The following is a 16,632-nucleotide window of genomic DNA, read 5'->3' as shown; positions in this document are numbered from 1 at the left end:
GCAGTAGTTTGGAAAGGATTGCAACAAAGTCTTAACATTGTGACTGGTAGAATGATTGACGTAAGAATCGGGAGTTTTATCATCAAATAGCACACCTCTAGATAACAGTTGGCCACACAGCTCCTTTTGAGTCTTTTGTAAATTCCGTGAACAAAATTAATTGCAAACCAACTTTGACTGTTTCATTCATCTCACAAGTAGAGTACCTGAGAAAAATGAGTTCTATATTTAAACTGGTCGAAGTGCCCAAAGCAAAGACACCACTGGGTTTAATACTCTTCTCCCTTTTTGAACAGGGTTACCATCTGGCACAATAAACCGAAGTTGCTGGAAAAGCTCAGCAGGTACCTGTGAAGAAAACATCAGAGTAAACATTTCGGGTCCGGTGACTCTTCCTCAGAACTGGTGGTGACTGGGAAAATGTTGGTTTATGTGCAGAATACAGGGAGAGGGATGGGATAAGGAGTGAATGATAGGATAAGGAGTGAACGATAGGATAAAAGACGGAGCCTAATGAGAGAGAAGAGCAAAATGGACAAAGGAATTGATAATGATTTGGCTGGGAGGGTGAATACTTGTTAATGGGGACTGTTAGTGACTAACAGTAGGAAGTGCGTAATGGCAGGCTATGTGATGATAACGCCTGGTGTGTGGGGTGAGGGGACTAGGACATGGGAGAGTTTGGTCCTAAAATTATTGAACTCGATATTGTGTCTGGAGGGCTGAAATACCCCAAGCAGAAAATGTTTTTGTTCTTCCAGCTTGCATTGAACTTCACTGGAACACTGCAGCAAGCCTGAGGCAGAGATGTTGGCCAGGGAACAGGGTGGTGTGTTAAAGTGGCAGGCAACAGGTAGCTCAGGGTCTTTTTTGCGAGCAGAACGTAGAAGTTCTGTGAAGCGGTCACCCAGTCTATGCTGCGTTTCCCCATTGTAAAGGAGATCACATTGTGAGCAGCGAATGCAGTAGACTAGATTGTAGGAAGTGCACGTGAAGTACCGCTTCACCTGGAAGGTATGTTTGGGCCTTGGATATTGAGGAGGGAGGAGGTAAATGCAGGGGAAGGTGCCATAGGGCTCTGGGAGTGGGATTGTGTTAGGGGTGAAGGAAGAGCGGACCAGGGTGTTCTGGAAGAACAGTCCCTGTGGAAAGTGGACAAGGGAGGGGAGGGGAATATGTGACTGGTGGTGGTGTCTCGCTGGAGGTGGTGGAAATGGCGTCTGATGGTCTTCTGGATGTGGATGCTGGTGGGATGGTCGGTGAAGATAAGGGGAACCCTATCGCTATTGTGGGAGGGAAGAGAACGGGTGAGGGCAGAAGTGCCGGAGTTGGGTCAGACCTGATTGAGGGCCCTGTCAACAATGGAGCTGGGGAGCCCTTGGCTGAGGAAGAAGGTGGACAATTCAGAGGTTCCCTTGTAGAAGTTGGCCTCAACTGAACATATGCAACGGAGCTTTTCCAGCAACTTGTATTATTGTTCCTGATTTGCAGCATGCACAGTTCTTGCGGTTTTTACCATCTGGCATTACCCCTATATCTAACAAGACTGACGAGATTGGTCAGACCGTCTGTAGTTTCCCCCTGTGCTTCTCTCGGTAACCTAAAAGGCATCTCATTCAGACCAGGTGACTTATACTGCTAGTTAAGTACCTCCTGCTTATTTTTTTAATGCAATTAATTTCTCTACTACTTCCTTTCCTGATGAATTATGCAAGAAATTAATCATTACTAATTTTACTCAAGCAGTTATCAATATAATTTTCAGACACATGCTTTGGGGGGGTGACAGTGGCTCAGTGGTTCGCACTGCTGCCGCACAGCGCTAGGAACCCAGGTTCAATTCCAGCCTCGGGTGACTGTCTGCATGGAGTTTGCACATTCTCCCTGTGTCTGTGTGGGTTTCCTCTCACAGTCCAAAGATGAGCAGGCTAGGTGGATTGGCCATGCTAAATGCCCGTAGTGTTCAGGGATGTGTAGGTTATAGGGGGATGGGTCTGGGGCATGATGCTGCAAGGTTCAGCGTGGACTTGTTGGGCCAAAGGGCCTGTTTCCATACTGTTGGGATTCTGTTTTCACAATTGGCACCAACAACAATAATACACTACAGATGGATGAGATCATTTGATAGTTTCAGTCTGTTATCTGAAGAACAAAACAATTCAAATTGCAGTGATTTACATAGATTAGGTAGGCCACCATAATCATCCCTGTAACTGTAGACTTGGTGTGAACTTTTATGATAAAATCAGACTGTAACAACCTAGAAATGACCCCATATACCTGTAGATTAACAACTTTACATAGAGTTCAAACAGATTCTAAATATGTCATCACATTTTTACAGAGGAGGCCGTGACCTAGTGGTACTACTGCTAGGCTATTAATCCCAAGACCCAGGTAATATTTTGTGGATCAGGGTTTGAATCCTGCCATGGCAGATGGTGAAATTTGAATTCAATTTAAAAAAAAGTTGGAATTAAGAGTCCAAAATTAAGATAACCATGAAAACCATTTTTGAATGTTGTTTAGGGAAGGAAATTGCAGTCTTTATCAGTCTGGCCTGTGTATGACCCCCAAACCCACAGCAATGTTCTTTAATCTGCCTGCTAGGAAATTAATGCTGGCCTGGTTGGCAACGCCCATCCTGTGAATGAATTAAAAGAAAACATAGAAATTACAGCCTGTGTTCCATACTGATCGAATTCAGTTGGGTGAAAGCAGTACTCAGTAGAGCACAAACCTCTGTCACACCATGTAACTCAACATTATTAAAACAGTGCAGCTCTTTCTTGAGGACGTATGCTAAAAAATACATTAATAAGAGCTTCCATCTAACTCAGGAGGCTTCAGGCCAATCGACAATTGGTGCTGAAGACTCTGATCACACTGACAAAATTCGAGGCAACGCACAGCATTTTAAAATAATCAACAACATCTTAAATAAAATAACCCCGAACATTCTAAAAAGAAATCTGCTGTCTTTGCCTAAAACTAATAATTTCTTACAAGTATCATTGAAATTTGTCCATTAGTTTTTGAGATACATTGTTAATAGACACAAATGTCACGGTGGCTCAGTGGTTAGCACTGCTGCCTCACAGTGCCAGGGAGCTGGGTTCAATTCCACCCTTGGGTGGCTGTTTGTGTGGATTTTGTAATATTCTCCCTGAGTCTGCATGGGTTTCTGCTGGGTGCTCTGGTTTTCTCCCACATTCCAAAGATGAGCAGGTTGGGTGGGTTGGCCATGCTAAATTGCTCATAGAGTCCAGGGATGTGTAGGTTAGGTGGATTAGCCATGGGTATTGGCTATGGGAGGAGAGGACTGGGTGGGGTACTCTTTGATGGGTTGGTGTAGACTTGATGGGCTGAATGGTCTGCTTCCACACTAAGGGTTCTAGGATTCTAATACATCTTGTTCATGATAATGGTTAGATAAATCAATTTCCAATAAACAGTTGATAACAATGTGTTAGTTTAACAGTCAGAGACATGAAATATTACAATGCAAACAATACAGTAAAAAAAGACCTGCAGTCACAACATTTTTAATAATAATCACCACAATATATGGTGGTGTTACATCATAATGCCTACAGCACAGAAACAAGCCGTTCAGCCCAACTCATCCATGCTGATGTGTACACTGCACTCAAGCCAAATGAGAAGTCATTACAAGTCCAAAAAGCTATTCCATTTCCTATCAGCCCATGCATATTATTCAGATATTGCATTCAGTACTTCGGAAGATTTTATTCTAAGCAAATTCACAAAATACTAGAACTGCAAACAAATCATTTTCTCCAATGATAACAGAAATAATTTGTTTTTGCACAAATACTATGGGATAATATCCTTTAATTTCCAGCAGTTCACACAACTGCAACCTTCAATTTCATCTTGCCCAGTTTCAATTGTTTCTGTTTTTCAGCCTTCAAATCTAACCCCTTCCCATACCTGTATTTAACAGGAAATTACAAAAGTTTCATTTTCACAAAAAGATGTTTGGATGTCTATCAAAACACACAGAGCACTATTTTATTGTAGTCCAATTTATATAGGCAATTGGTTTTAAAAATTCAATCTTCGGCCTGAGAAAAGCAAATTCAACTGAGCTAGTAATTTTCCTGCACACAATGCCAGGCTAGACACTAAAGAAATCTTTTACATGTCTTGCACCTCCTTTATTAGCTTAATGGGGACAATGATTTCTCCCAATTACTCAGCAGCAAACTTCGCTTTCTTAAAAGAGAGTTTGAAAGGCAACTTTATTTGATACTATTACATAACGGGTAGTGATCATTTAAGTCTTCAAGCCAAAACATTTAGAAGCAGGCAAGTTGGTAATCAGAAGACACAGTTTAAATAATTGGCAAACTTACCGGAAGGGAGATGGGGAAAATTTCATTTTTAAGTGCAGGGAGTTGCTTTGATCTGGATTGTGCAGATGGAAATGTTGGTGGTAACAGATTAAAAAGTAAAAATTCAAAAGTAAGAGGCAAATCAGATTATTCCATGAAGTGGAAACATTTGCAGGGATATGGGGAAATGAACTAATTGAATAACTCTCTCAAACAGCCAGTACTAGCACAATGTGCCAAACATCTTCCAGTACAGTGACATTAATTGGACATTAATTGTCTACTTAAGGGCTCAATTGGCAGTAGGGCAAGAAAGGTGATAAGCCTTCCCACACTAGACTCAATTGAGGCCAAAGCAGGAAGATGAAGGGGTTCCACCCACTGCACTCCTGCCCAATTAGATGGGTCATCCCCACGGTCAAACCTGGCCCAATTCCACTCAATGTGTATCTAATAAAAACAACTCTCACCAAATCAAATTCAATAGCATCTTGCAAATCAACAGCCTACCACCTAAAAGAACAAGGGCAGCAGAAACATGGGAACACCATTACCTGCAAGCCTCACATCGTAATGATTTGGAATGAAATTGTCTTCCTTTCACTGTTGCTTGGTCAGATTCCTGGAACTCTATCCTAACAACACAGTGGTGTACCTTTAAATCAGGCATTGCACAGCTCAAGAAGGCAGCTCACCATTATCTTCTCAAAAGCAATTAGGGACAGGCAATAAATGTTGGCCTGACCAGCGACATTCACATCTTCAAATTAATTTTTTTTAATGTTTCTTAAAATCTTGGGTTTAATAACATTTCCTGCTACCGGGTTATGTGAATTATGAACACCAGTAATTTCATTTGTATCCAAAAATCTGTCAAATCTGACAACTGAGTAGCCTCAAGTCACTAGGGGAGAGAATTCTAGACTTACAATCTTTTATCCTGAAACTGCAAACTCACGTTCTAGATTCTGTAACCGGGGAAACAACCTCATAGTATCTGCACTGTCAGAGTCCTGAAGAATCTTTTATGTTTCAATTAAGTCAGCACCCATTTGTCTTGAGTCCTCAGAATATTGTACATGGACAGTGATAAAGCTGTCTGAAAAAATAACGAATGTTTTCTCCGTAGCAGCCTGACTAGACCACAAAGGACTGAAAATTAAATACTGTGAGAATTGTCCTGTCTTCACAGTTCAGCTTACAGATCTTGTGAGGTGTCCAGTGCACCTTCAAATGAAAAAAAATCCTCTGGAACGGATAGGCATAAACTTGGTGGACTTTCAGAAGGAGGCAGGAAGCAGTCTAAATGGGGTTGGGAGACTATGAGGTTGGAAGCTGTGGAGGAGAGAACTCCGGCGGAGGTTAAGGCCATGAGAGTTCTGAAAATAACACTTTGGCATTCAGCATGGGCCCATGATTCGGGGGAGATCTGAATCCTTCCTTGGGAACTGCATGGAGTGATGGAAGAATGGACTTGGGTGTTGTGGAAGAACCAATCCTGCAGAATTCTGAAAGTGGGGGAAGGGGCAAGGTGAGTTTGATAGTGGTATTCTGCTGGAGGCGGATCCTGAGCCACAAAAGGAGTGTGGTTGGGCAACCGTGGGTCAAAGATTAGACATAGACATTCTAAATTAGCCCACAGCCAGAGAAATTGGCCCTGAAAGAAACTTAGCCAAAGTAAACAGCAGCCAGCAGATATCGGGTACAGGGAAACTAAGGTCAAAGAGGTTACGTAGTTTGAAGGGAAATGAGTTGCAACTAGCCCGAGGATTGTATGTTGGAGAAGTATCAGTCAGACTTTCTGATACTTTGACTTCCTGAGTATGTGCACTTTACACTCCTAACAACAGCAACAGTGCAAGGTGTTGGCAAGACACTATTTAATGATATGAACTCAGTTCATGATCCCATTGGCTAAAGGTTCTGGAAGATTTGGGGTGGGGTGGATAAAAACATGCACCTGAAAAGCAACCCGTTGGCAAATACTCATAGCAAAACCAGTGGCAGAAGATTGTGAGGCAACCCAAGTAGACCCAGGAGAAGGTCTGCCCTAACCTGCAAGGCCCACCCATGTAAGAGAGCCAGCCACACATCAGGGAGCAAGGAGATTCCACCGGCCCAGCTCAAATATATGGATTGTTAAGGGTAATATCCTTCCTTAGGTGTACAGAGGTAGAGAACAAATATTGTGGGAATTTGGGAAATGCATAGTGTTTTTAGTAAGGAATATTTTGTTAATGAAATGGAGTTGAACTGCAACCCGAATTCTTATCCCTTTGTTTGCCTTACCATTACCTATGTTTGCTTGGTTAAAATGTTTTTATAGATAAACTTGTCAAAGTGTCAAAGCATGGGCATTGGTAAACAAATGCTTGACCAAAATGGTAAGTTTTGAGGAGCATTTTAAAGAAGGGGAGAGAGAATTCCAGAGCAGAGGCCTCAGCAGTTGAAGGTATGGTCGCCAACAGTGAAGTGAGAGAATCAGGAATGTACAATTGGCCAAAATTGGAGAACTGACACAGGCAAAGTTCTTTATCACTGCTGTTGGTCTCTGTGCACTGCTCGGATTCTGTTATTTTACTTCCACAGAACTGAATTGTCATATTTGTTTCTATCCCATTCCCTGACCAATAGGAACAGTGCAAATAAACAGGAACATCCTGCACCAAAATGATGCCATGGACTGAACAGCATGGCTTCAAATGCATTTAATCACACTTCGCTGGCTACAATTGATGGATAATACAAGAGATAACCATAAGCATACAATGGATAAAATTTCGTTGTTAAAACTATCACTTCAGTATTTTGTGTGACAAAGAAAAATAAACACCAAACACAAATTTCTTCAGAGCCAAAGACAGAAACAGTTCAAACATGTCTGGCATTTTTATCAAAGGTCAAAATGATTATAGGCAGATGGGCTTCCAATCTGCAATTCCTGCCTATAATATAATTGATGGGACAAAACCAAAGTTGCTGGAAAAGCTCAGCAGGTCTGGCAGCATCTACTTTGGGAAAAATCAGAGTTAACGTTTCGGGTCTCGGGACCCTTTCTCAGAACTTCCCCAGTCACCTGACCCAAAACGTTAACTCTGTTTTTCCCTTCACAGATGCTGCCAGACCTGCTGAGCTTTTCCAGCAACTTTGTTTTTGTTCCTGACTTACAGCATCTGCTGTTCTTCCGCGTTTTAATAATGGATAGGATTTCATTTGCACCTTAAGATTCGCGTGTTTTCTAAATAGATAAAACATTTACCCTCATCTGCCCCAACAGTAATCCATTTTAATACATATCTAGGGATCATTGGGTATCGTAAAGAGTTGATTTTATTATTGACATCAAATTCTATGTGACCATATCAAGCAATGAAACAAGAGTGAACTTTTTATTTATTTTCACGGTGCCTGGAGTTACCAATATTAACCCATTCCACAGAGCTGTATCAAATTTTTTTTTTAAATTGCTCATGTGATGTCGACATTATTAGCTAATTGATCCCAGATCTGCTGACATGCTAGGCCATTTCCAGTCAGGTAAGAATTAACTACATGGGTTTGGGCATGGAGTCACATATAGGCCTGACCAAGGGAAGACAGCATGTTTCCTTACTAGAACCTGATGGTTTTTTACAACAATTTGAATTATTGTTATCCTTAGTGTTTTTTCAGAAAAATCCAGATTTTTATTATACTCAATTGTTATCATCTGTCATGGTTGGGTTTGAACCTACAATCCCAGAGCATTAACCTTAGTTTATAGATTACTACTCCACTAACATTACCACTACGCTACTGCTTTCCCTAAATACTGTATTAAAAACTAATCAACTTAATTTCTCCAGTAAATTTTCATTGTGGCCACCACATTGCAAGAGAATAGAAAAGTATGGAATAAAATGTGACAACAAAACTCTGGACTCTTCAACATATATTGCTCAATAATTAAGCTTTCTCCATTAATAATGGATATTTGTTTCTACAAAGGCAGATCTCAATCAAATGCCATTTGCAAACCATGAATGTCAGCGTGAACTACCTGATGAACCTATTTTCGAGGAGTTCGTTCAATTAGCACAAAGATGGGCAAAAACTCCAAATTATTTTTGTGCTTACAGTTGATAAATGAGGATAGCAAAATGCAAACATGAAAGTCAAGTTAATGTAAGCATCAATAACATGAAAGAGAACCATATAAATGATTTTATCTGATGAACACTTTCTCCATACCAATCATTCAATAAATATACAAAATGGAACTCTTTGGTAATATCCTTCATAGGCTTTGCTCAGAGTCCAGGAATGTCTCTGCAAAAACAGCTTAATTCAAAGCATATTACAATATTACTAGTGCACTTGCCTTCTTTGCTATCAGTAACTACGATCTAACAAAATCTACTTCTGAACCCATTTGTACAGGCAGTCCCTGGGTTGAGAATGGGTTTCGTTCTCCAGTTGACTTGCAAGTTCGGTTGTACGCAAGTTACAACACAATGCAGGATGATATAAAATAGCTGTTAGTAAGCACAGGAAATATTCACATGTCAAATCCTTAAAATTACAATTGGGATCCCATGCAAGAGTGTTAAGTACGAGCAATCATAAGTTGGGGATTCCTTGTCATCAATGTTGTTTAGCAGAGAGGAGGCTTTATATTAATATTTATGATTAAACTCATTTGAACGTAGCTGAAATACTGTAAAGTTATCAATACACGATCATATCCTAGAAGTAGTGGAAATTTTGTGGTGCACTGAATACCGTACCTGTCTTTAAGCCAGAAGCTTTGTCGCCAAACGGGTTGATCACTAGTGGCAGACAATGAAAGTAAGAAAGATTCCTAGTCACCCATTTGAGAGAGAGAAAATTGGGAATCTCCACCATCAAAAATCCAGCATATAACATACACGTTGCTTTAGGAGTCAGTTTAATCAGTTAGCTGATGGTAATAATCAGTTTGATGCCACCAGCTCTTGGTTTGATCCTCCTTCAAACATGGGTGGATTTGGGAACTGCTGCCTTGCCCCGCCCGTGTTAGACATTGTCACACTGTGTGTTGCACCAGCCTTCCTTCATGGAGCTGATGCCAATTCTAGAAGGGATTCCAGTAAGAAATGTAGCATCAAATATGATTATTTGAAATTTAGAAATTAATAATTTACCATGATTCTTATTTTCCATAATAACAGTCCAAGACTTGTCAACACAAATCCAAACACACAATAGGGATGCTCTGATAAACCTGTTTTATGGATACCCTGTAAGAGAAAACACAATTAGAAACAACACATTTCTCATTTCAAAATAGGCAAATCAATTGCTAAAAATTACAACTGTTGCAACTGTCTTTTATGAAACCAAAGTCTGCATTTTTTGGGTTTTCTTCCTTAAGTTCAGAAATGTCAAACTTAAATACACACAATCATCTTAAGATCAAAGTGCTTCTCTACAATCCTGGACACATCCAAAAGAGAGACCATAGTATTTTATTATCAGCACTATAATTCCAATATGCTGCCTCATTCTCTTGTGAGTGGCAAATATTATGGACACTTGGAACCAATATAATCCACCTTTTTTCAACAAAGAGAAAGAGATGAATAAATTTCCACCCAACCCGTGGCCAAGCAATATGTAATTTAACACTCAAAGAAGCTAAAGTGAAAACAGGAATTGATGGGTTTTGTGATAAGGAATTATTTAATACTATTACAAAGACAATTTGAATAATTCGGACAATATAATGTAAAGTTCCAATCACAATGCCATAAGTGTCTACAAAAAAAACAGAAGCTGCACGAAAAAAAATCAACAGATCTGGCATTACTTTAGAGAGTAACCAAAATGACTCTTTGGAATACACTGCTTTAATCTTTGCTCCCATTTCCTTAGAAAGATCCCTTGTGCCTAACAGAGTCAGAAGAGGCAGTTTAAAGCCTGTAGACAGTGTTTGTTCCTCTCTCTCTCCACTAACACCATCCCAATGATTTCAACTCTTGATTTCATCCGCTGGTTTGCAAATGACTTTAAAAAACATTGAAAGCTAAAGCCACAGTACAACGCAACACTCACTGAACCAGGAAAATTTGATTCACATCTCATTGATTAGAAGACTCTGGGTTCAACTGCACTTGGATCAAAACACAATGGATGCTAAAACCTCCATGTACTACTGAGGAATTACTACATTTTTGGAAATCATGTTTTCTGATCAAGACATTAGACCAAAGCCTCCACCCATTTGGCTGGATATCAAATACTGATTTAGTACCAATTTGAAGGACACAGGAATTTATGCAGGCCATCTGGCTAACATTCATTCCTTAAACAATGTCACTAAAACAAGATTATTGTTTCATCATTTACCTTATTGATATTTGTGCAAGCTTTCTGTGCATGTCACTTTGGCCCACATAAAATTGGCTACATGTCAAAAGTAATTAATTGGTTTTAAAACTCTTTGTAACATCCCCAGAGTAGAAAACATACGCTTTACAAACATTACTTTTATTATGAAAGCAGCTTTATGGCCTTTTTAAAAAATTTGGTTTGACATTAGCTTAAGTTATTTTGTCTCCATGTTTTTGTAAACTCCCAGACTTGTAAACTGGCTTCATTAGGCTAATGGGAACTGGGTGAATGATGTTCCCACTTTCTTATCATTCCTAATGCTTTTAATATAACAATGTTACTTCATTCAGGACTACAGCCACCAGAGAATGTTAGCTACAGGTAGCAGTTATAACTCAGTGGACAACACCATCAGCTCTGTCAGAAAGTCATTTATTTAACTCACTCTAGCCTCTCGGAGGGTATAGACAATCCCATATGTCCCGGCCTGCATTCATCCTTCAATTAACATCACTGAACAGACTATAGCAACTCACCATCGCTTTCTCAAGGACAGTTAGTGTTTGGCACTAAGCCAGTAAAGCCCAAATCTTTGGAATAAATACAGAAACATTTTTAGTTAGGACCACGCTGCTGGTTGTGAAATTTGTGTGTGAAAATTGGCCACCACATTTCCTACCAGATTGATGATGCCAGAAGTAGTCAGTTAGCTGTAAACCACTTTGGGGCAACCTGGGCAACAGTTTCAATCTTGGGAGGGTCATAGACAGTTGAGATTATGAATTTCCATAAGCAGTTGGCATGCCAGTTTGCTTGCATTTTCTCACTTCTGGGCTATTTTGAAAGATGCCACTCAAAGGAGAGAGTAGGGGCTGAATGACAGGTAGCTGCCTATAATTCTTTCTTCCTTCTCTACACCACCAGGAAAACACCCCTGTGGCCAATTGAGTATTTACAAGCAAAACCCATTAAGGGCAATGCTAAGATCAAAATGTTAGGGTGGGGTAAGGGAGAAGGGAAAAGTGGACTAAATAAGCATGGAATTGGAGGGGGAAGAAAAGCACTTTAATCCCTACTGTGCCACCTCTCTGTAAAGGTATGAAGAGCATTGATTGACATCACATGCTCCCTCTCCAATGACACCTGGGCTCAGATGTAACTGTGGAAGGGAGGCAGGCAGTTGGCAGAGATGATGCCCTCCACACCCCGTGCCTGAACTGTTTACAAGCCAGCTGCCTAAAAGCAGTGAATAGGTCATTGCAGCAATCGAAGGATTGCTTAATATCTGAGTTTGTAGCTGCTGAAATCCAGTCAATGCACTGACATAGTCTCCCAGACGCAGGGCAGGCAAGGGATGGCGTGCATTTTGGCAAAACTCGAATCCCCATGTGCTCCTCTACTTGACCTTATGAGATGGTCACAGCTGAGGCTGCTCGCTCCCCTGTGCTTCAAATTCCCCTCCACGGCAACGGCCTCGCAGCTGTGACCAGCTTCACTACCAAACCTTCAGAAGACATATAGATCTTGAAACGTCACTACTTCCTTCCCACCCACATCAGCTCTGATGGTGGGGCTGCCGGTTATTCGGGGTCAGAGGTCCTCCAGCTTCAGTCTCTGTACAACACAAGGTAATCAAAAGGCTGTCTATATTCTTTTTTCAAAGTCAATCCAAACTCCATTGCCAAAGTAGCATAGGATTGGGATTTCCATGAAGTCATGTCTCACAGGCTTTTTAAAAAATATTAATTCACAGTACATGGGTGTTACCGGACAAGACCTGCATTTAGTACCCATCCCCGATTGCCCAGAAGACAGTTAAGAGTCAACGTATTGTTGTAGTCTAAAATCACATGAAGGCCAGACTAGATTGGGATGGCAGATTTCCCCTCACTTAAAAGGACATTTAGTGAACCATATGGATTTTTAGTGACAATCAACTATGGTTGCCGTGAGGTCAGCTTTATGATTCCAGTTTTTTTAAAAATTGAATTCATATTTTACCATCTGTGCTGGGATTGGAATCCAGGTCCTCAGGACATTAACCTGGAGGCCTAGATTACTAGCCTAGCAACAATAACATGAATCCACCACCTCCCTAGAAGCTTCAGACTCCAATTCCCAGTGTGTATGTGAGATCAGCTCCCTGCCAGCTGAATTATTGCGATGCACTGAACTCTTTACTGTGACCAGACATTGGTAAATTGACATCAATGAGGTTAGCTTCTTTGATCAAAATTTATGTTTCCCCTCTTCATGAGGAATTTATATTTTGGATCCTTTTTATATTTGTGCTAAGCAAAGCAATGATGGGAGAGCAAAATTATACACACTGAACAGCAACTGAACTATCTAACCCATTATACTCTGTTGATAAAGAAAACGATCGACATCATTTACAGGAAAGCTCAACCAGATAATAGCATTCATCCACATGCATGGCAAGTGAAAACACCAAACGTTGTGATAAAGCATGATAAAGTTTTTACTAAGCAAGTGAAGCATCAGCCAAGACAGGGAGTTTCCAATTACTGTATTCCCAGGATTTGCCAGTAATATAAATTACCACATCTTTGCGAAGGATCCACTACTATTACTATGTGTCTCCTGTGAAATTAATAGCAGGTTAAATTTAGTTGTATCCAAAGTGACTTTGCCCAATTTTGGGCCATAGCATGCTGATATTTAGAGCTAGCCTCTCAAGAACACATGATCTTCAAGAACACAATGATTTCCAGGACTCTACAGATAGATTTACAAACATGATTAGTCAGTTCCTCTCCACATTTCCTTGCTCTCCTGGCTGCATTTATTTGTTGGTCAGAAGAGTTTTGCAGGAACAGTTAACCCTGAAGGTTTCTCATCTAAACGTTCATTATTTGTGGACTATCTGGCAATGTTCAACATCGCCCCTGTACTTAGTTGCATTCTCTGAGCAAGGATGGTCACTTATTAATCACAAGGAGGGAGCCTTGACCATGAAATGCGCCAAGGCAAACTGTTCCAGTGTTATTTACTAACTGGGCTGAGGTCAGTTAATTCTGCATAGAACAGAGATTGAACCAATTCTCAGTAATCTACAAAACTGTGCTGCTCTATTGTATTAATTCCATCAAGAATGCTACTTGTTGTGCTGCCCAGCGACAGATAGTAAACATGAATACTGTCTTTTTAAAAGAAACCATTTATTAACTTTCCAAAAACTGTTAGTTTAGAAACATCTTGCATTTGTAAATAACACCCAAAATGGTATTGCAATATCGAAGAACAAACCAAAAAGTTTAAGATTTTATTTACAAAGCTTTTTGACTTACATAAAGATCGATACTATAACCTCGCTGTAACAGGCAGTCATTTACAAACATGACTATCCAATCACCTTATCTGTTCTTGTTGCTATGGAAATAGTCTTAGCAGGAAACCTAAGAAACCCCAATATCATAAAAGCACTGGACCAAATTCTACCCAGTTTCACTACTCCATATGGGTTTTGGAATATGGATTAACTGCATTTATAAATACAAGGAATGTCAAGACATTGGCAACTGCTGGCTCCATGATAATTCAGTGCTGTGCAGGTATCCAACAGTCATCAATCTGGGGTAAGGGTCAGGGATCAGGGCAGGGAAGGGAGGCATTATAGCCCAACCAGTACTAGGTAGTCCTTCAGGCCACTTGGCTTCTTAATCATCATCTTCCTCCCCTTCATCCTCTGTGTCTCTTTTTCTCTTCTGTCCTTTAGTGCTTTCCTCCTCCTCTGTAAGATAACGGCAAACAATTTCAGTGCCAAGATACCAAACTCATCATTCAAATGCCATAACAAAACCCACAGAATTCTACTTGGTTGCTCCACTTCTCTGCTCTAACAAGTCAGTGCAACTATTGCCCGAAATTTCACAGGGATGGAGAGCGAGCTTCTAGCTAGCCAAAATGGTGCTGGAATTCACGTCAGAAGTTACACCCACAAATTCAGCACCCACCATTTTCACAGGGGGATGGAGGAGGAAAGGAGTTCGCACGATCAGTGGTCCACAAAGAAGAGAGCTGCTGCCTTCAAACAGATGCAACTTTCATGTGTGGGATGTTCAAAATGCTGGGTCTTAGACATATGAAATGAAGATTAAGAGTTTTCTCTTTTATTTAATCATCAGATGTGTGTGTCATTGGCTAAGGCAACATTTATTGCCCATTGCTGATTCTCCAAGAGAAAGTGGTACTGAATTGTCATCTTGAACTGCTGCACTCCTTGCAGAATAGGAACACTTACAGTACCACTGAAGTGTTCCAGGATTTTGACCTAGCAACAGTGAAGGAATGGGGATATAATTCCAAGTCATCATGTTGAGTGGCTTGGAGGGGAGTTTGCAGGTGATGGTGTTTCCATGAATCTGCTGTATTTGACCTTCTAGAGAACACAGTTTAGAAGGTGCTATTGAAAGAGACTTGAGAAGTTACTACAATGCATCTTACAGATGGTACACACTACTGCCACTGAGCATCAGTGGTGAAGGGTGTACATTTTGAAGGTGGTGGATGGGGTGCCAATTAAGTGGGCTATTTTGTCCTTTTTGGGTGTTTTACAAATGTCACTGCTGATTTGTGCCTTGTAGGTGGTGTACAGGCTTTGGGGGTGGTCAGAAGGTGAGCTACTTCCACAGACTTCTCAGCCTTTGATCTGCTTTTGTAGCCACAGTATTTTACATGGTTGATGCTGTTCAGTTTCTGGTCAATAACAACTCGCAGTGTTGGAGAATTCAGTGATGGTAATGCCATTCCATGTCATCGACTGATGGTTAGATGTTCTGTTGGAGATAATCATTGTCAGTCACTTATTTAGCATGATGTTATTCAGCACTTATCAGCCCAAGCCTGGACATTTGCAGCAAGACCTGGACTATGAACACAAGCTGTTTGAGTATCGGAGGATTTGCAACAACATCCCCACTTATGACCTTACGATGGAGAGAAGATAACTGATGAAGCAGCTGAAGATGGTTGGACCTAGGACACTACCCTGAGGAACTCCAGCAGCTATGTATTGAAGTTGAGATGACTGACCACGAACAACGATGACCGTCTTGCTTTGTGACAAGTATAACACCAGTGATGGGAATTTTCCCTTTAATTTCTACTAATTCCAATTTTGCCAAGACTCCTTGATGCCAAACCTGGCTGAATGTTGCCTTTAATTTGATGTGGGATTGTGAATATAAATGTTTGTTTTTAAATAAGGGATTAAGCACTTGAAATTAAATGTTTACTTTTACAAAGGATTAAGTAAGGAAGGAATTAAGAACCAACTTAATTCATTTCATGAATTAGTACAGCAAGTTATCAGGATCTAGCAATATGCTGTTAACCCAGTGGAAGCACATTCAATAAGAATTTTCAGAAGTTAATTATACAAGTTGTGTACTGTGGTGTGGTGTGTCAAAGTTCACAGATAGCACTGGGATGAGTGGTAGAGCAAAGTGTATAGAGGTCACAAAGTCTGCAGAGGGATTGGTAAATGTGAGGTCATCCATTTTGATAGGATTAAATGGTAAAAAAATTGCAGCATAGAAGGGACCTGGGTGTCCTTGTGTACGAATCACAAAAAGTTGGTTTGCAGGTGCTGTAGGTAATTAAGGAGGCAAATGGAATATTGTCCTTCATTGCCAGAGGGATGGAGTTTATGCTGCAGCTGTATAGGATGCTGGGGAGTTCCCACCTAGAGTGTTGGTCTCCTTACTTTAGAAAAGGAACAGCTGGCACTGGATGAGGTACAGAGTAGGCTAACTAGATTGATTCTGGAGTTGAGTGTGTTGGCTTGAGAAGAGATTGAGTAGACTGTGATAATATTTGTTGGAATTTAGCACAATGGCGGGGTGGGGGGTTTCTTATAGAAACATAGAAAATTATGAAGGGAATTGATAAGATAGAAGGA

General features: G+C 40.5%; 2 protein-coding genes across 7 annotated transcripts in view; one reads left to right on the top strand and one right to left on the bottom strand.

Moving 5' to 3' along the window:
- c3h5orf63 (chromosome 3 C5orf63 homolog) overlaps window positions 1-16,632 on the top strand; it is a 51,979-nt gene that overhangs the window by 31,491 nt on the left and 3,856 nt on the right. The window contains exons 5-6 of one of the 5 annotated variants that reach the window (XR_009444310.1): window positions 297-344; window positions 8,346-8,608. The exons of 1 other annotated variant lie outside the window; for it this stretch is intronic. The gene's annotated coding sequence lies outside the window, so the exon portion shown is untranslated. Of the gene's footprint in view, window positions 1-296; window positions 345-6,992; window positions 7,337-8,345; window positions 8,609-16,632 lie in introns of those variants that run through there. 3 more of the 5 variants (XM_048528147.2, XM_048528146.2, XM_048528148.1) reach the window with 3 other exon arrangements.
- The window catches only part of anp32b (acidic (leucine-rich) nuclear phosphoprotein 32 family, member B), a 47,301-nt gene continuing 44,543 nt past the window's right edge, over window positions 13,875-16,632 (bottom strand). For both annotated transcript variants that reach the window (XM_048528142.2, XM_048528141.2), the window contains exon 7: window positions 13,875-14,463. In XM_048528142.2, coding sequence (XP_048384099.1) covers window positions 14,390-14,463 — 74 coding nt within the window. In that variant the 3' untranslated portion in view covers window positions 13,875-14,389. The remainder of the gene's footprint in view (window positions 14,464-16,632) is intronic.

The sequence above is a fragment of the Stegostoma tigrinum genome, chromosome 3 (assembly GCF_030684315.1).
Source record: "Stegostoma tigrinum isolate sSteTig4 chromosome 3, sSteTig4.hap1, whole genome shotgun sequence".
NCBI lineage: Eukaryota > Metazoa > Chordata > Chondrichthyes > Orectolobiformes > Stegostomatidae > Stegostoma > Stegostoma tigrinum.
Note: the sequence above shows the minus strand (reverse complement) of the source record. Positions and strands in the feature narration are given on the sequence as shown.